Below are 20,138 nucleotides of genomic sequence, written 5' to 3'. Positions count from 1 at the left end.
TCACACACGAGACCTCTCTACCAAGTTTCGTCTGAATCAGTCCACAATTTTTTGAGATATCCTGCTATATATCATTTTTGGCCATACCACTCAATGATAAAGAATCACATAAAAAAATTGTTCTAGCTGGATCCGGATCTTCACCGAAATTGAATCGATTCTTCCTTGTCACACACACAACCTGTCCACCAAGTTTCGTCCAAATCCGTCCATAACTTTTTGAGATATCCTGGTATGTATCGTTTTTGCCCCTATCTCCCAATAGTGAAGAATCACTTAGAAAATTCTACTATCCAGATCCGAATCCGGATCTTCACCAAAATCTAATCATTTCGTCGGTGTCACATAAGCTACATCTCTGCCAAATTTCGTCAAAAGTTCTGTATTTCGAAGAAAAAGAGGAAGAGGGCATGTCACGAAGACGAGGGCAAGTCATTGTCAAGCAGGTGGGCGTGTGCCCCTTGTTTGTTGTTGTTCCAAGTGCCCGAGGCCTGATTACCGCTTGCCAAGCGGCTTACAAAGTGACGTGTCAAGCAGCTGATATGTAATGCATGGTTGGCATGGCAAGCAAAAGCAAGCTGCTTGCTAACGGAACGCGCCCCACAGAGGCTGCAGATTATTATATATTGTCAAAAAGTGCCTTAAAAATGGCGGAACTGGCAACTAGCTTCCTACCAGCTACTTTTGGTATTTTTATAAAGTAGGGGCCTTGACAAGGTCACAAACCAAAAATACCCAGAATACCTCTGGGGGAACATGCTTAAATGACGTCATCAAAATGGCTGCCAGAATTGTAACGTTTGGCATTGTGTGCAGGTGCTCATTTAGGGCCCGCGCGAAGGCCTGCCTTTTTTGCAGTGAAAAAAGGTAAAAACTCAAACATTTGAACAGCCTTGGACGTGCACCTTGACCCCATGGTCAAGGCACATCGTCAACAAGGCTGTCCCCAAAACAATACACATGCGCCTCAACCCCGAGGGGGAAGCACATGGTCATTCAAACGCATGCATCATGCCCCCGAAGGGCCACAATGCATGGTCATACAGGTGGGACCACTCCTCTTAATAGGAGTGAGACCCCTTAATCCACCGGCAGGGCATTACTCCTGCCAGGTCCGATTTGCATGCAGTTTTTGCCAACGCCACAGGGCGGCACACTGCAGGTGCTGACGTGGTACCTAACCGTATATATAGTAGTTTTACTGTCAAGAGAAAAAACATCAGCCTTTTCCTGGGATGAACACCGTTTCATTTGTGGAGAACCAGATAATAAAAAGAAAGGAATAAAACTTACAGCAGCGAATATGAAGCCAGCAGAAGTTCGTGAGATTGTGCTTACAACAATGGTTCTGATTACAAAAATGATTCCCAAATACTTCACCGTGCAGTTTGTATTATTAGCAGAGACATAGAAAAATTACAACCAACAACTGAATACCCTAATACCCAAGAAATTGATCTTAATGCATCAGCTGCGTTTAATTTAAATATTATTTAAATATTATTTAAATATTTAAATTAAATTATTAAATTAATTTAAATGCATTTAAATGCATTTGCAATGCATGCATTTAAATTAATTTATTATTTAAATATTATTTTAAATATTATTAAATATAATTAATAATATTATTTTTAAATATTATTAAATATTAATATTATTATATAGAATATTTAAATCAGATGCTAGTATTTTATTACAGATCAGGACACACGGACCCTCAATGTAAAAATACCAAAACTTAATAAAAATGGAGGCCATCCTCATGACGTCACTTGAATATGTTCCCCCAAGGGGATTCTGGGTATTTTTGGTGTGTGAAGTCGTCAGGGCCCATACTTTATAAAAAATATCAAAATTAGCTGGTAGGAAGCAAGTTGCTACTTCACCCTCATTTTCATGCTCAATCTGCAGCTCTACCAGGAGTGATATTTCTTTTACAGAATGTATTTCAGTGTTTGTCACCGCAGTCGAAGTTATTACGGCAAATACGAAAGGAATTTTTTTTTCTCGTTCTGCCGAAAGAGTTCTAACACCGACCAATCCATCCAAAATAATCGGTGGTGTTAACGCAAATGGTGTATTCAGAACCGCAAAGCTCTATATATGCCACGCTCCATGCCATGGTGTCGATTGTTTCTCCGGTTCTTTATGCCATGATGATATAATTCGCAACAGTGCGTGTCGTCGTCCTGTCTCCGGATTTATGGGAAATTAGTGTTATAATGCTTTGTTGTTTATTTTTTGTGTTTGTTGGCTTTCATAGTTTGTAAATGCCACTAAAATAAAAAGGCAAAACAACCGAATAGTCCCAGTTGGCGGAAAAACATAACATTTACTTCCGGCCAGGAACATAAACGTCATGGCTGAGGTGAGACGGCATGTTCGCTTCCAAGAGTCCTTCCCAGGGCAGTTTGACGACGCAGACGTGGACAGGTGAGAGATTGAAGTCACCACGTTGGAGTTACCAGCTTTATGGTCTTTTTTTAAAGGTTCAATATTTCCTTCTTCCATGTTAATTTACCACGTATTTCAAAAGGCAAAGAAAAGCTGTTCTTTCAAAAGTATATACTATAGCCTAAATTGTCACGTGAATTACATGGTATTTTATCCATTCTTAATTTCTTGCATGTACAGTCTTTAATTATAATTTATTTTAAGTGCTTCTTGCATGTACAGTCTCTAATGAGATAATATATACTGTATACGTACATACACACCAAGACTCAATCACGTCTCTCACGTCTCACCCGTGATTGGAGGGAATAATCAATCACCTCTCACCCAATCAATTACCCCAGGTGGCTAGGATTTCAATATATTAACTCCCGTGCTCTTTCAACCAAAGAACGCTGCACAAGCATACCCTTTTCTGTTTCAAACCCTACCTCGGTTCCTCTACAGCTGCAAACGTTCACAAGTAGTCCGTACATGACAATCCCAATGCTACATGCCGCCCTGAGCCGGCAGACCGGTTTCATCACTTGTGGGTAAATCATCAGCGACAGCATGGACTGGACAGAAACGTGCACCACTGAGGCTCCCAAGCATGTACCACGTGCAATTTCAATACTGCCCAAAAATAGAAGAGCACAGTATATAAATTTTTGTCTAATTTCAGGTTTTAAATGAAATCGCACCCACATGAAATCGCATTGCACAATAAACAGTTTCGCATTTGAAGACGATCCTCATTGAGCTTTTCCTTTTCGTTCAAAGACGCAGTGGCAGGTGCGCACTGAAACCAAACTTTGATGTTCTCGAAATCATGAAATTGTATATATACTGTGATTTTGCATTTTTGGGCAGAGTAGCAATATATATGTGCACACACAGTCGGACCCCAACATTCGCGGGTTCCGCGTATTCGCGGTTGATAAAATGCGACCTGCTTCTACATTCGCAGGTTGTGCGTATTTGCGGTTGATAAAATGCGACCTGCTTCTACATTCGCAGGTACCGCGTATTCGCGGTTGATAAAATGCGACCTGCTTCTACATTTGCAGGTTGTGCGTATTTGCGGTTGATAAAATGCGACCTGCTTCTACATTCGCAGGTTCCGCGTATTTGCGGTTGATAAAATGCGACCTGCTTCTACATTTGCAGGTTGCGCGTATTCGCGGTTGATAAAATGTGACCTGCTTCTACATTCGCGGCCCTGTGTCTCACGTATTCGTGTTTTTTTTTGGGGGGGAAGCAGAAAAAAACAATTCTCACCCACCTGCGGACTTGCTTGGTACTTGGTTGTTTATCCATTTTCATCTATGGGTAGGGATCCCAGGTTAATATTGTTAGCATTTCCATTTGAGGAAAAAGCCCATTTCACAGAGACGCTTGCGAACTCTCTGCACGATTTTATATCTATTGTTTCATTTTATGTCTCATGATTCCTATAGTCTGCACACGATTAATGTGTAACTCTCGCTTGTAAAATGGTGTAAATCTTGAGCCGATCAGCGAGACTGGTTCATGGAACGCAAGTAAAAATGAACTTTTATTTTTAATCCAAAATAAAATAAAATTGTAACAAAAGGCTGTGACACCAGTACTTTTAAAATTATGTAATTTAAACTCGATGTCTACCTTCGTAAGAGAATACAGAATACTGTATCTTCCTTCAAGCTCAAACGAGCAGTTGAAACAGCAACTATTTCTGGGATCAAGACGCACTTTTGTGAGCACGCATTAATTGTGTGCAGACCGTTATGTAATGCCATGTTCCTGGTCCATGTTGTGGTTTGCTTCAGTGTTTTGTGAATGACCATATGCACTTCCCACTCTGACGGAATCGACTGCGGTCACGCGAAAGCACTCCTTGTGGCCTTGGCCTTACCAATATAGCAGTGTATTAAATGGACTACAGGTACTGTATTTTAAACAGTATCCTGGTATTTTAAACCATTTTCAATGGTTGCTAGGGGACAGGGCAGCATGTAGAAGCATACTAAAGGAATCATAAGACGTCAAACTAAGCAACAGATATATAATTAAATAATCACTCACGGCTCCCGATTAAAAAATAAAATAAAATTTGTGCCTGTGAAAAATTGTGAATACTCTGGGCACAGGGCAGCGAATGTAGAAGCGTGTCACATTTTATCAACCGCGAATACTTGGAGTCCGCGAATCTTGGGACCACGAATGTCGAGGTTCCACAGTACTTGGAAAAATCTTCGATTTTTTGCAATACCAAACAGACAGCAAGTAACCTTCGGTGGTGGAGATAATTTATAATATAAAGAGCAAAATTTAGATAACCAGCTAAATTGGGGGTAGCATGCATAAATGCAAACCATATATTCCCTGTCTGAATTTACATTCGGAATTTCGGCTAAAATGCACATTAAAAAAATATATATAAAGTTAAAGTGTTCCACTCCCGACATTAATTTCCATTCTTTATATGTTGTTCGGTATAGATTATAAAATAAGTTGCAACACAGATTATTTATTTTGCAATTGGTTCCATCTCGAACCAGATATTGACTGGACTAATCTCGAAATATCAACTAGCACGCATACACACATACACACACACACACGTATGCACACTGCGTAAACAACACAAATCAAGAAAATGACCAATACCAGCCAGGATCTCAAAAATGAAGTGAAAAGGTCCTGGAAGCTGAAGGGCACCAAAATTGTACCAGCTATAATTGGTGGATGGGAATAATAAAGAAGAACCTTACAGTGACCTTAAAAAACTATCCCAGGGAATATTACTGCAAACGAAGTGCAGTTGGAAGCTGTCTCGGAATCAGTGATGATCATGAAAAGAAAAGAGAATCCTGAAAACAAAACCTTGAGAACAAGAAAACGTCACAGCCTGGTCCACGAATCACGATCCCTTACTGAAATGGAAGTGGCTACTTCGAGACCTGAGATGACTCCGGTCCACCTTCCAAAAGCTGCGTATGGAGATAACCACCAATGGCACACACACACACCCACACTCCTACTTTGCCTACTCTTCGCAATGATCGATGTGTACACATTTTCCCTTTGTTTTTGGTACCTTTAATTTCGCATTGTTTGCACATCCACATGTGAAGAAAAATTAAAAATGCCATTCTCATTCCTGCTTTTTCCATTGGTTGGTGTGTGAATGGGCAGTACAACCAAAGAAGAAGTTTCAGGTGAGAATGAAAGGAAGAATGTACCAGAAGAAGATTGGTACAGTGGAAATAAACACTGCGAGAACGGTTACAATAACGATTATGAAGAAGACGACGACGACGACGACGACGGAACCTGGGATTGGGATGAATATGCTGGCAATCTCACCAAGTGTGTAAATGCTTCGCGCAATTGCACAATCAAGGTTCGTTTGTATTTTGTCCTTGCTGTGTCTCTTCTTTCTATCACTCAAACCTAGGCATATGCTTAATTTGTTAGCGTGGCGATTAAAATAACTGGATAAAATATTCTATCGTCCCACAAGGCACACCCATGTGAGTAATATAATATCCAGAAAAATTAAGAAGCCTGTTATTTATTTGGAGAGGGGTGGGGGAGGGGGGAGTGGGCAGGGGAGTGTTTTTTCCATTGTGTACCGTTTGTTGTTACCTGAGCATTATGCTTTGAGAGGTTGTTGACCCAGATTTGGGGAGGGTTGTTTCCCAGAAAATAAGCATGTATTTACAGTAAGGAGAGGTCGCTCTAGTTTTTAAAATAGTTCATGCACAGGTATGGGTCATTCACTTTTTTCTGGTAGTAGGGGGGTTGGCGGGGAGGGCTTGTGGCAGATTTTAAGTTAGAGGTGGCCATCCCAACTTAGTAGCATGCTCCCATGCACACCCCAAGTACAACCACTAAGTTTCAACACAGCATCTCACAACCAAATAGAGACTTGTATTTTTCAACACATCCTGCCCCCTCCCCCACAATGTATGATGACTGTAGTTTACGTTATACTGTTGCATGAAGGGGTGGAGGGGAATCCATAGGTAGATTATAGTATGGCCCGTGTTTTACATAGCGTAAATTTACTCTTGTAGATAGTCGTCTTTTTTAAGTTGATGCTGAGGTATGTAATTTGTAGACAGTATAGCTCGGGATACGATTGTATGTTTAAAAACAAGAGAAAAATGACCAGTGTGGTCACCAGCTGCAACGTGTAGAATCATGAGGATATCTGTTGCAATATGCGCTACCAAATTTGACCAGTCATTAAATTATACACATGCACTAGTGGGGTCACCCGTGGGAATCCCACGGGCATGGACGTGTGTGACATTTGGACATCGTGATTTAGATGCTGCACATTAAATTTTACAAAACGGTTACTGGCAATTCATCAGATCCAGAAATGGTGTAATGAACACAATTTATTTATTTCACATAATATGTGACCCCTCACTCCTCTCCACCTGACACTCCCCTCTCTCCACCCTCACGCCTTTCCAATCCCACTCCTCCTCGCACTCCTCTTCAATCCCTCACACTCTCCAATTCCTCACACTCCCCTCAAATCGCTCCTCACTCTCCACTCCAATCGGCCCTCACTCTCCACCTCCTCGCTCCTCACTCTCCAACCCCTCGCTCCTCACTCTCCAACCCCTCGCTCCTCACTCTCCAACCCCTCTCTCCTCACTCTCCAACCCCTCGCTCCTCGCTCTCCAACCCCTCGCTCCTCGCTCTCCAACCCCTCGCTCCTCGCTCTCCAACCCCTCGCTCCTCGCTCTCCAACCCCTCGCTCCTCGCTCTCCAACCCCTCGCTCCTCGCTCTCCAACCCCTCGCTCCTCGCTCTCCAACCCCTCGCTCCTCGCTCTCCAACCCCTAGCTCCTCGCTCTCCAACCCCTAGCTCCTCGCTCTCCAACCCCGAGCTCCTCACTCTCCAACCCCTAGCTCCTCACTCTCCAACCCCTAGCTCCTCACTCTCCAAACCCATAGCTCATCACTCTCCAACCCCTAGCTCCTCACTCTTCAACCCATTGCTCCTCACTCTCCAACCCCTCGCTCCTCTCCAACCCCTAGCTCCTCGCTCTCCAACCCCGAGCTCCTCACTCTCCAACCCCGAGCTCCTCACTCTCCAACCCCTAGCTCCTCACTCTCCAACCCCTAGCTCCTCACTCTCCAACCCCTAGCTCCTCACTCTCCAACCCCTAGCTCCTCACTCTCCAACCCCTAGCTCCTCACTCTCCAACCCCTAGCTCCTCACTCTCCAACCCCTAGCTCCTCACTCTCCAACCCCTAGCTCCTCACTCTCCAACCCCTAGCTCCTCACTCTCCAACCCCTAGCTCCTCACTCTCCAACCCTAGCTCCTCACTCTCCAACCCCTAGCTCCTCATTCTCCAACCTCTAGCTCCTCACTCTCCAACCCCTAGCTCCTCACTCTCCAACCCCTAGCTCCTCACTCTCCAACCCCTAACTCCTGCCCACCCCTCGCTCCTCTCCAACCCTCATCGTTGTTGCAGCAGCATCCTGTGCGAGTCTGTGTTCATGTTCCTCGACTGTCTTGTTCTCCCTCCTCATCATTGTTGCAGCAGCATCCTGTGCAAGTCTGTGTTCACGTTCATCGAGGGTCTCATTCTCCCGTCTCGTTCTTTTTCTTGCTGCATCCTGTTCAAGTCTGCATTGACGTTCGTCGACGGACTCGTTCGCCCGTCTCATTCGTTTTCTTGCTGCATCCTGTTCAAGTCTGCGTTCTTCATCGACCGTCTCATTCATTTTGGAAATGGAAGTTTCCACGCAACGCATGAATTGTCACGATCCTCAAGAGGAAGTGTCTCGTAATCATCAAATGACAAACGGCAAGTAAATTACATTGTGAAAATTAAAGATTTCAAATAAACCTATTTAAAGTGTATGCGCACATAACTAATAAAAAAAAAAACGAAGAAATATCTCTCGGTAATTTCCTGAAACATATTTTACTTCCGGATAATAATGTTGAATGAAATAAGACCGAAGAAATATATGTCGTTTTTGTGACGACTGTCATCAAAAGTAAAAGTAATATATCTTAACGGAAAAGAAAAAACGAATTTTTAATATATGTCGACATTTTCCCCGTCTGTTATTTTAGGCGGTGTATTTTCGTGTATCATCGTGCTGTGATTTAAAAAAATATATCTCTGCATTTTCCCGTGTGTGCGTGAATGTTCTCAATTATTTCTGACACCAAGTCTAAAACCATCGATAAAAATTAAATCAGATGGTGAATTCAAGATAAAATTGTGAGGGTGACTCAATGAATGGGCTTTATTTTGCAGGCCTTTGAGAATTCATTTCGTTCTCTAAACGGAAACTTTCATGAGATTCTCTTCCCGTTTTTTTTCAACCGAGTCTAAAACTATGTTAGCGACTGTTAAAAATGAAATGATATATCGAATTAGAGTTGAAATAAACCTGTGTGAGAGAGAAAGACAGCACGGGCCTAACTAAACAGGCCTCAAAGCTATTCGAGTTAATAAAATGGTGGATATTTGTTTGCATGAAGCCTCTCCAAGAATGGGTGGAGCTACTCTGTAAACGGAGTAAGCCACACCCCCAGACAGACAGACAGACAGAATCACCTTCGCCTATTATAATATAGACTAGCGGGGTCACCCGTGGGAATCCCACGGGCATGGATGTGTGTGACATTTCGACATATTGAGTTAGATGCTGCACATTCATTTTTACAAAATGGTTACTGGCAAGTCATCAGATCCAGAAATGGTGTAATGAACACAATTTATTTATTTCACATAATATGTGACCCCTCACGCCTCTCCACCTGACACTCTCCTGTCTCCACCTGACACTCTCCTCTCTCCACCTAGCACTCCTCTCCTCTCCAATCCCTCACATTCCTCCTTTCCAATCCCTCACCTCTCCAATCCCTCACACTCCTCTCCTCTCCAATCCCTCACACGCCTCTCCAATCGTGCCTCACACTCCTCTCCAATCGTGCCTCACTCGCCCCTCCAATCGCTCCTCACTCGCCTACAATCGCTCCTCACTCGCCTCTCCAATCGCTCCTCACTCGCCTCTCCAATCGCTCCTCACTCGCCTCTCCAATCGCTCCTCAATTGCTCCTCACTCGCCTCTCCAATCGCTCCTCACTCGCCTCTCCAATCGCTCCTCACTCGCCTCTCCAATCGCTCCTCACTCGCCTCTCCAATCGGCTTTCCCCGTCTCGTTTCTCTCATTTTTCTCCCGTCTCATTCTTTTTCTTGCTCCAAATCGGCCCGTCTCGCCCGTCGGCCCGTCTCGCCCGTCGGCCCGTCTCGCCCGTCGGAATCGGAAATCGGGCCGTCTTGCTTTCTTGCTTGCGCGTAAATAAATTGTGTTCATTACACCATTTCTGGATCTGATGACTTGCCAGTAACCATTTTGTAAAAATGAATGTGCAGCATCTAACTCAATATGTCGAAATGTCACACACGTCCATGCCCGTGGGATTCCCACGGGTGACCCCGCAAGTTTGCATTGACGCTCGTCGATGGACTCGTTCGCCCGTCTCATTCGTTTTCTTGCTGCATCCTGTTCAAGTCTGCGTTCTTCATCGATCGTCTCATTCATTTTGGAAATATAAGTTTCCACACAGCGCATGAATTGTCGCGATCCTCAAGAAGAAGTGTCTCGTAATCATCAAATGATAAATGGCAAGTAAATTATATTGTGGAAAATTAAAGATTTCAAATAAACCTATTTAAAGTGTATGCGCACATAACTAATAAAAAAAACGAAGAAATATCTCTCGGTAATTTCCTGAAACATATTTTACTTCCGGCTAATAATGTTGAATGAAATAAAAACGAAGAAATATATGTCGGCATCATTGTTGACGTTTTTGTGACGACTGTCATCAAACGAAAAAGTAATATATCTTAACGGAAAAGCAAAAGCGAATTTTTAATATATATGGAAACGTTGCCGTCGGTGTCATGTTGGGCGGTGTATGATACACCATGACGCGATTTTAAAAAATATATCTCTGCATTTTCCCGCGTGTGTGGAATGTTCTCAATTATTGCTGACACCGAGTCTGAAACCATCGATAAAAATGAAATCATATGGTGAGTTAGATTGGAGATAAAGGCGTGAGAGAGACTCAATGGCCTTGAAGTTACAGGCGTTTGAAAATTCATTTCGTTCTATAAACGCCAACTTTCATTGGATTTTCTTCCCGTTTTTTTTCAACCGAGTCTAAAACTATGTTAGCGACTGTGAAAAATGAAATGATATATCGAATTTGATTTGAAATAAAACTGGGAGAGAGCAAGACACCACGGGCCTACAAAACAGGCCTCAAAGCTATGCGAGTTAATAAAATGGTGGATATTTGTTTATAATTATATGAAGCCACTCCCAGAATGGGTGGAGCTATGGGTGGAGCTACTCTGCAAACCGAGTAAGCCACACCCCGGACAGACACCCAACAGACAGAATCATCTACGGCTATTATAATATAGACTAGCGTCTTTTTGTCTTTCAGCTAAATTTATTCTGGTTTCTTCAAACAAATCGCGATTTTAGTCCGCAATGTTCTTACCTCATACCAACGCACGTCCGAGTGTATGCGCATGCGCTATTCAAAAAGGCACCCCAACAACAAGAACAACAATGCGGTCCTCTAATAGAGCTGCTCGTCGCAGCTACAAATTGTCGGCGGGTAGGGTCAGGTGAGCCTTTTGGCCACAAATAGGCACAATATACGTGATTAGTACTTGAAAGGGACCAGCATGAACTGTTTGGCTGGCGCACCACAAGCCATGGTGTTAAATTCTGCCCGAGAGGTGGGAGATGCCATAACACGTGGTACTTCCCATCAAAAGCAGCAGCAAATGATGGTCTGAACTCTGTGGTCTGAACAGCTGCTGTGGTCTGAACTACAACCTCAAGAGATGACTGAGCCCACTCAGGGCTATTTCTGCCGTTCGCTTTGCTAACAGATTTAATCAAAAGACAACGTGTAGTACTTCCCAAACATTCTGCTCTGTTCATTATCATTTGCCCAAGTTCATTTTCCATCTGCTTTGAAGTCAGGTAACATCACCTTCATCAGCCAACATTGCTGCTCATTTATGGCGCAAGCAAAAATCACTTCCGCTTCACTGCAAAGCTCACTGTTGGATATTTTGGTTTCAACCTTCGTTTAAAATGAGGGAAATGAAATTTTTTGAAAAGTTCTAATTATTCTCACTCAGATTGCAACATCACCGTAATGCATATTGTCAAGTTATTAGTCCCCTACCGGTGTACACCGGAGGGGACTATAGGTTTGCACGCCGTACCTCCGTCCGTCCGTCAGTCTGTCAGTCCGTCAGTCCGTCACGCAAAGAACAGTCTTCCGGACTTTTTTTCTAAACTCTAAACGCTAATGATTTCAAACTAGGCACATGGTTTCCTCATGATAAGTTACAGGTTAAGTTCGAACTTCACGACGTTTCGATCATTTTTGACAAAGTTATGGCACTTTGAACTTTGGGAATTCTGATAATTCTGATGATCCTTAACTCAGTGCAATTTTAAGTTTTAATTGCCTTTAAAAACCAATTTCTCTGCAATAATAGGACTGATTGAGATAAAAATTTTCACCATATTATGGACTCGGTCTGTAGACTATTTTAATGGTAATTATGACGTCACATGTCACGTGGTTCGGTCGCCATATTGTTTTTCGTGAAAACATGAAACCGTTTTTCTCTGCAACGGCTGAACAGATTGAGGCCAAACTTTGCAGGCAGAATCGCATACCCATGACGAACAAAAAAGTCAGCGAGCAGGACGTCATGCGTCAAATGGTTTCAGAGTTATGACATTTTTAAGCATGAACCTTTAAAACCGAGCTCCTCCCTCATTTTTGATCCAATCGAGGGGAAACTTCACAGATCTGTTCAGCACTAAAATGTCCTTTTGGAATTTGCGATAGGGCACGTGGTTTGGCAGATATCGTTAATTAAACGAAAATATTTTTTAAAAATGGATATCTCTGGAATCGCTAGTACCTCAGACCGTGAGTTGGTAATGATTTATATCATTCACACAGTGCAATACGTGCAGGCCGCTACACGGAGCGACCTTGCGGGCTTATCAACGACGAGAGGCGTGACACACGTGTCTCAGCATACCTTTTTTTTTTTTTTTTTCTTTTTTTTTTGTATACAAGATCGAGGCTCGTGAAAGAGCTAACATTAATCACACAAAAAGACAAACCGACACACAAAACACAAAAAACAAGGGGAGCGGCAGACAAGATGGGGAGAGAGGGGGAAGGACACAAAAGAGAGGGGAAAGAGGGGGAAGGACACAAACACAACATTTGAGAGCAGGGACGTTGGGAGGACTTGGGGGGAGGTGGGAGAGGATTAAAACATATGAACACTGCAAGGACTCTGGGGTGAATTACCGGGGGTAGAAAAGATCAAGGTTTTTGATGGGGGACGAAAAGAGATGGTGGTGAACAGCTGTTTTAAAGACCTGGAGGGAGGAGTGGGATTGAAGGGAGTGGGGGAGTTTGTTCCAGAGGCGGGAGAAAAGGGGAATGAAAGAGTGAAGGTGAGCAGAGAGCCTAGACTTTGGCAGTTTAACCATAAGAGGGTTCCAGGCAGATCTTGTGCGACCTGAAGGAATATTGGGGGGACAGAGCACAGAGAGAGCTGGGGGAGCAAGGCCGGAGAGGAGTCGGTAGAAGACAGAAAGACCACCAACCTGCCTGCGGTGAGTGAGTGAAAGGCCCTCGGCGTTGACTACATCGCAGGAGATTCCAATGATTCTGAAAGCTTTGGCCTCAACAGCGTGAAGCCGAGCAAGGTGTGAGGCAGGAGCACCAGCCCAGAGGGGGGAACAGTATTCCATTGAGCTGCGGATGAAAGCCTTGTATGTGGTGAGGAGCTCAGGTGTGCCAAGGAAGGAATTCGCACGACGGAGGATGCTCAGTCGGCGACTGGCTTTGGAGGCCAGCTTGGAAATGTGGTTTTCCCAAGAAAGATCATGGCAGATAGTGAGACCCAAAAGCTTGAACGACAGAACTTCTTGGAGAGGATTGTTGAGAAAGTAGATGGGAGGGTTGTCCAGTCGGTCCTTTCGGAGAGACATTGTAAGAGTGTGAGATTTGTCAGGATTGAAAGACATGTTCCACTTGTTTGACCAGTCTGTGATTTTGTCCAGGTCTGCAGAGAGTGAGGAGGCTGCAGACTGCCGATCTGAGGGATGAGGAATGGAGCGACAGAGAGTAGAGTCGTCAGCAAAGAGATAGAGAGGATTTTCAAGAGAGTCAGAGAGATCATTGATGAAGACCAGAAAAAGCACAGGGCCCAGAACACTACCTTGGGGAACTCCGGCCTGAACAGGAAGAGGAGATGAGAGAAACCCATTCAGGGCCACACGTTGACTACGACCAGAGAGGAAGTCCGCCAGCCATGCGTGGAGATTTCCATGGATACCAAAGGAGGAGAGTTTGGAGAGCAGAGCAGGGTGCCAGACCGTATCGAAGGCACGTGAAATGTCAAGGGAGACAGCTCTAATTTCCTGTTTGGCGTTGAGGACCTCCATCCATTGTTGAGAAAGCAGAAGCAGCATGTCCAGAGTAGAGTGACCAGGTCTGAAACCAAATTGATGATCAGAGATCAAGCCATTGGAGAAGAGGAAAGATTTAATATCTGAAGCAATGATGGATTCCATGACTTTGCTGATAATTGGGAGAAGGCTGATTGGTCTGTAGTTGCTGGGATCTGTTTTTGCACCTTTTTTGTGCAAAGCGGTGATGTTGGCTGATTTCCAGCAGATGGCAGATGACCTTGAGCAAAAGAGAGGGTGAAGAGAACAGAAAGAGGGAGTGAAAGAGCAGAAGAACATGATTTTAGGACCCGTGGGCTGATGCCGTCAGGACCAGTTGCAGAATCAGAGTCGAGGGTTGACAGAAACTTTTCCACCTTGTCAGGAGGAAAGGACACAGAGTCCAGGAGCAGCTGGGTACGACTGGGTACGGTGGGTACAGAGAGGAATGGGTTTGGGACACAAGATTTAGAGGCAAACACAGAGTTGAGACATTCAGCTTTTTCACGTGCGGAGTCAGCCGTTAAGCCGTTTGAGGTGAGGGAGGGGATTGAGGGGGAACAAACACCAGAAATAGATTTGACCAGACGCCACCAGGATTTGGAAGAGGGAGACAGATAAGAGAGTTCGGTCTTGAGAATGGTGAGATATTGTTTCCTGGCTCTCCTGAGGGTGGACACACACTTGTTTCGGGCTTTGTGAAAGGAAATGAGATTTCCTTCCATTGGATTTGCTTTCCAGGAGACGAAAGCAAGTTGTTTCAGGGCAACAGCCTCACCACAAGATTCCGTGTACCATGGACGGGAGGAAGGGTATGACAACTGAAGACGAGATGGTATAAATCTGTGCATGAGAGAGAGAGAGCAATTTACTTTGAAAGAATTCCCAGGATGAGTTGATGTCAGAGGCGGTAGAGATGGGAGACCGTGCCAGTTGGCCTGAGTGAAATGCCAGACTCGTCGACGCTGAGGAGGCTCTCTGAGAATGGTCAGAGAGATGTCCACTTTGACAAGCACATGATCAGATGAGCCGATTGGAGCAGAAGAAGAGCAGCAGACATTTTCAGGGAAGTTTGTCATAACCAAATCCAGAAGAGAAGATGCTCCGTTGACTGAGATCCGGGTCGGGAAATTGACAGATTGTGTCAGTCCCAGTGAGTCGCAGAAGTCCTTTGCTGAAGAGCCATGGCTGGTGAGAGAGGTACCCACACCCAGCCAACTGGCATGGTGACAATTGAAATCACCACATATGAGGAAGAGAGAGTTGGGATGGGTAGATAGAAGTTGGTCCATATTATCAGACAGTGAGATGTAGATGGAGTCATCGCTGATTGGTGGACGGTACAACACACATATGAACAAAAGGTGGGAGCGAAGGGGAAGCCGTAGCCAAAGGTATTCCTGGGGGTGAGGTGGAGAGAGGGCAGTGGAGGGCGAGTGAGGAAGAGAGTTTTTTATAAAGATAGCAACCCCACCTCCAGGACGAGGCTCAGGTCTATCATACCGGAGGAGGGAGTAACCTGGGAGAGATACCAAGGCATCAGAGACATCATGAAGGAGGAAAGTTTCTGTTAAGCAGATCACATCTGGTTTGTCAGAAGCAACCTGTATGGAGAGGTCAGTCAAGTTTGAGCGAAGGCCCCGGATGTTTGAGGTCCATACTGTTAATGAAGAGGAAGGGGAACATCGGGTCCAGAACAGGGGGGGGGAGGGGTAGGGTAAGATGTGGAAGAGGAGGAAGAGGTAGGGAGAGCTGTTGAAGGTGTGTCAGAGATTTCAGAATAGCTTGGAGAAAGGGAAGAATGGGGCGGACAAAAGGTTTGATGGAGATTGGGTGAGGCACAGTGAGGTGTTATTTGAGGAGGGGGAAGAGCAAGGCAGAAGGTTTGGGGAGATGAAGGTGAAAGTTGGAAGGAGGAAGAAGCAGGGAGGCTGCTTTGAGGAGGAGGGGTGAGAGGGGAGTCTAGGAGGGGAGGAGCGAGGGAGAGTTTCGGAGGGGAGGGGTGTGGGAGGAGTTTAGGAGGGAGGGGAGGGAAGGGGCAAGGGGGGAGATTTGAAAGGGATGGGTGATGGGGAGGATTTGGAGGGGAGGGGTGAGATTGGATTTTGAAAAGTGTACGATTCATGGGAAACGAACATTTTTTGCAAAATGAGTTTGAGACCTTCGAGTCAAAAATACGTTTGAGGACACTGGAGGAGGGATGGAGTTCTGGATAGTTTAGGGAATGTAGAAAGGAGGAACTGTAAGAGATAGTATTATATATATTTTTTGGAATGAATAGATTTGGTGAGCAAGACGAAAGCATCCTTTTGTAGGAAAAGAAGAAAAGGGTGTTATAATATATGAGAGAAAATAGTTGTTCAGGGGAGAGATTATACATTTCTAACCGCGTGATCGCGAACGAAGAACGAACGAACAAAAAGAACAACAAATCAACGAATAAGACCTGGGAAGGAAATTTTTTTTTTTTTTTTTTTTGTGAGTACAGATATTAAACAAGGAGGTACGGGGTGAACGACTGGTACGAAACAGAGAACGAAAATAATTTCAGCGCATTCGACAAATCGCTGAGAGAAAAACAAACCACAAGGTCGGAGACGGTACGGTAGTCTAAGCCTACGAGTACTAGGCCGCAGAATACTCGATACCATTAACCGACGATTGTGTATACATGTACGAAAAATTAGCACCGAAAATTTTCCAAAAGATACGCTTTCGGTACATACACCGAAAGATAGATACAGTCTCGACAAAAACACAATTGAGAAATATCACTTAGCTTCGAAAGCGTGAGCGCATGGAGCAGCTTCGAAAAGACGTGACCTCGCCGTGATCTCGCGAGATCTCAATGATCAAGTTTGATCAAGTTTACCTCAGATCAAGTTTGAAAACCAGCATCAACCGTGCATAAATTTGCATATACGATCATTTTTGACAAAGTTATGGCACTTTGAACTTTGGTAGGGGACATGTATTGCAGCGCAATACTCAGAATGCTTGTTTAAACTTTCTTCACAAAAGATGATTATTTATAATACTGGCTACCACCGGGTGACGTGATATGATACCCGTTTACATATAGAGAATTGGGGTATTTCCCCCACCTTGAACTCCCTCCCCCAGATATGCTGCCCGACAGAAACTATCCTTGGGATACCGTTGGGCGACATGCAAAATTCAATTGGATTTGGTTTCGTTTTTTGGTTTTGAAGCATATATATAAATGCACAAATTCACTTTTATAGTATAGATGATATCAGCCTTTCAAAAAGATGGTTCTTTATCTGTGTTAAAAATATAATGCATTGCAAAACGTTTTTTGTTTTATTGTTCGGTTGTTTTTCTTTTGAACTTTCTTTTCAGGCCAACCAGCAGGTGTGTTCAAGTAAACTGTCTGTTCCTGCTGCAAAGGCTTGGCAGAAATATGAGAACAAGATTTGCCTTGGTAATTATGAACTGTGATAATTTAGTCTGCCATATTGCAGGGCAGATTAATAGTAATTTTGTAATTTTTAGGAGTTATTTTGTGTATAATGAATCCTGTGCCTTGTTTGTACAGGAAGATTAAATTACAGCTGATTGTTAAAATATATACTATGGAAGAAACCTAATTCTGTGAAGACTGGCATTGCTTGCTCCAAAATGAGATGTGCATGTGACGTTCCTTAGATTTTCATTGCTAGTTATTCATGTTTTTTTATGTAAAAAGATTTGATTCCAAAGCATTGAAGCAAATGCAACTAGAAAGTCATATAAACTATGATGATTCCATCGAGTGTGAACATAGAAAACAAAGCATTGTGTCTGGACATTGTACTCAGGAACAAAAAGGAAAAGACAGTATTGATGATTGAGATATCGGTACCCAGTGATTTTGGCCTAAACAACGCAGAAATCAAGAAAATGACCAAATACCAGGACCTCAAAAATAAGGTCAAGAAATCTTGGAAGCTGAAGAGCATCGAAAATGTACCAGTGATAATTGGAGCAACAGGAATGATGAAGAAGAACCTCACTGAGATTTTGAAAGCCATCCCTGGGAATATTACCACAAATGAACTAGAACTGGAGGCAATCTGGGGTTTCACAATTTCTGAAAATCGGTTTCTGAGAATCGGAAATCTGAAAATCGGAGGCAATCTGGTTCTGATTTCACAATCCTGAAATGAGCCCTTGGAACGAAACTCTGAAAAAGTTGAACAGCTTGGTCCATGAACTGTGATCCCTTACCGAAGTGGAGATGGATACTTTGGGTCTTGGGAGGATTCCATTTTACCTCCTGAAACCCACAAATGGAGATAACAACCAACGACTTACACACACACGAGCGACTGCAAAACCCCGTCTCCCACTGCGCAGTAAATGGGATAATTAAATGATCTACTTGGCACTTTTGGGCTAGCTCTCACTTGTGATTTTAAAGTTTGGCATTTTTAACTGAGAGTGTCATTGAAATCATTCTTGGTTGATTTTAATTGTCATATCCTGTTGTCTTTTGCAGACAAACTGACTCTAAGCGATAATGCAATGAACAAGGTCGATGAGCTGTCATGGCATCAACAGGCTGGCACGTAAGTGTTTGCTTAATCTGAGTTAAAACTTCGAAAACTGTGTCAATACAAATAAGTTTGTTTCATATTGACTTCAAGTTTGTGCCTGCATTGATATTGACCGTGTCCTTTTGCATGCTTTAACATGAAAATGTTCTCGTATGTTGAAACTATGCAAGAGTCTTTTTGCCAGCAGTGTGGGCTTTGTTTGTTTGTTTGGTAGTCGGTGTCGCATTAAAGACAAGGCTGACAGGGCTACTGTTGAACAGGTACAGTGCACTTTTGAAAATCTAAAACTTTGCTACTGCCTAAGAAAAACTGTAGTCTGTAATGACATCCTCGTTCTACATTGATCGATTTTATGATTGCCTAAATTCCGGGTTTGCATGTGACATTTGAGTTTACTAGAGGGTATGAGCAGTGTCTGAGCAATTTCTTACAAATTTGTCTATTCCTGGTAGGTACTGGACCCTCGTACACGGATGATCATATTTAAGATGCTCAACCGGAAAGTCTTTACTGAGATAAATGGCTGTATCAGTACTGGCAAGGAGGTAGGTTTCTGTGTTTTTTTATTTATTTATTGCGATGATATGACTCGTGATTTTGTTGAACAACATGGTAATTGAGAGTTTTGGACTTTGTTTTCTGACTATACTTGTACTTAGTGGTGAAGCGGTAATTGGCACAGCAGATATCAGCAATTTTTGAGTAATCTTCATTGGCCGATTGGACTCGGTGTGGAGTGCCGATTACCGATTACAGTTGTATTGCATACCAAACAAGTATAAACGTTTCATTTTATTTCCTCAATAACTTATCGAATGAGCACACGGCAGCTCATCATTTTAAAACAAGACCGAAAGTCTAACAGCATAGCCGGGTTGTTAAACAAACAAAAACCGATTGTTAAAATGATCATCAAATATCAAAAGCATCGGCGTTATGGATCTTCCAACGACACAGTACGTATAGGCCTGATGCTTCACCTTCAAGCCGTTTCGAACAAATTTAGCCCGATTTTCTTAATACAGTAGTATTGTTTGAGTAGTATTGTTTTCATGATAATAATAATAATAATAATTATATAGTAAATATAACCATAACACTTCAATCCCAATGTCGTGAATGCAAAGTTATGTTATGCAGTGAAAGATTGAAGCGGTGTATGTTTAATTAATCGATGATAAGCGGTGTACGGTACTAACAACCACGGAAGTAAGGAATTGGCCTTGGTTTTTTTTTTATTGTAATATAATTGACGTAATAATGATAAGGTAACGTTAATATTGTTGCAGATCTCTAATGTCGGCCTTCCCCTTATCAAGGGGGGATTAATCCCCTTGTCCTTTTTAATAGCCGACGCGATCCGGAGCTATCACGTTCCTTCCGGTCGGTGTTAAATAGGGTTGCAGCTCTCCCCGTGGCGTAGGAGCGATGCGGATAATTATATCTCGGGGGATCGGTTGGCGATTAGATTCGGCGTACGTAATACTTGCACCGGCGCCTTTATACGCACGCCCGGTATTGTTACGATCGATGCGCCACTTCCCCATTGTCCTTCTGCATGCTGCAGTCCTCTGCAATGCGTGCCGC

The 20,138-nt window shown here is 43.4% G+C and overlaps 1 protein-coding gene across 2 annotated transcripts in view; it reads left to right on the top strand.

The window, feature by feature from the left end:
• The first annotated feature begins 2,324 nt into the window (after positions 1–2,324).
• The window catches only part of RIOK1 (RIO kinase 1), a 59,188-nt gene continuing 41,374 nt past the window's right edge, over positions 2,325–20,138 (top strand). Inside the window, exons 1-6 of one of the 2 annotated variants that reach the window (XM_068130519.2) lie at positions 2,325–2,436; positions 5,617–5,824; positions 17,356–17,437; positions 18,494–18,563; positions 18,766–18,811; positions 19,004–19,096. In XM_068130519.2, coding sequence (XP_067986620.2) covers positions 2,363–2,436; positions 5,617–5,824; positions 17,356–17,437; positions 18,494–18,563; positions 18,766–18,811; positions 19,004–19,096 — 573 coding nt within the window. In that variant the 5' untranslated portion in view covers positions 2,325–2,362. The remainder of the gene's footprint in view (positions 2,437–5,616; positions 5,825–17,355; positions 17,438–18,493; positions 18,564–18,765; positions 18,812–19,003; positions 19,097–20,138) is intronic. The other variant, XM_068130520.2, reaches the window with a different exon arrangement.

The sequence above is a fragment of the Myxine glutinosa genome, chromosome 11 (genome assembly GCF_964187855.1).
Source record: "Myxine glutinosa chromosome 11, kmMyxGlut1.1, whole genome shotgun sequence".
Lineage (NCBI taxonomy): Eukaryota > Metazoa > Chordata > Myxini > Myxiniformes > Myxinidae > Myxine > Myxine glutinosa.
This window is presented reverse-complemented; position numbering and strand designations above follow the sequence as displayed.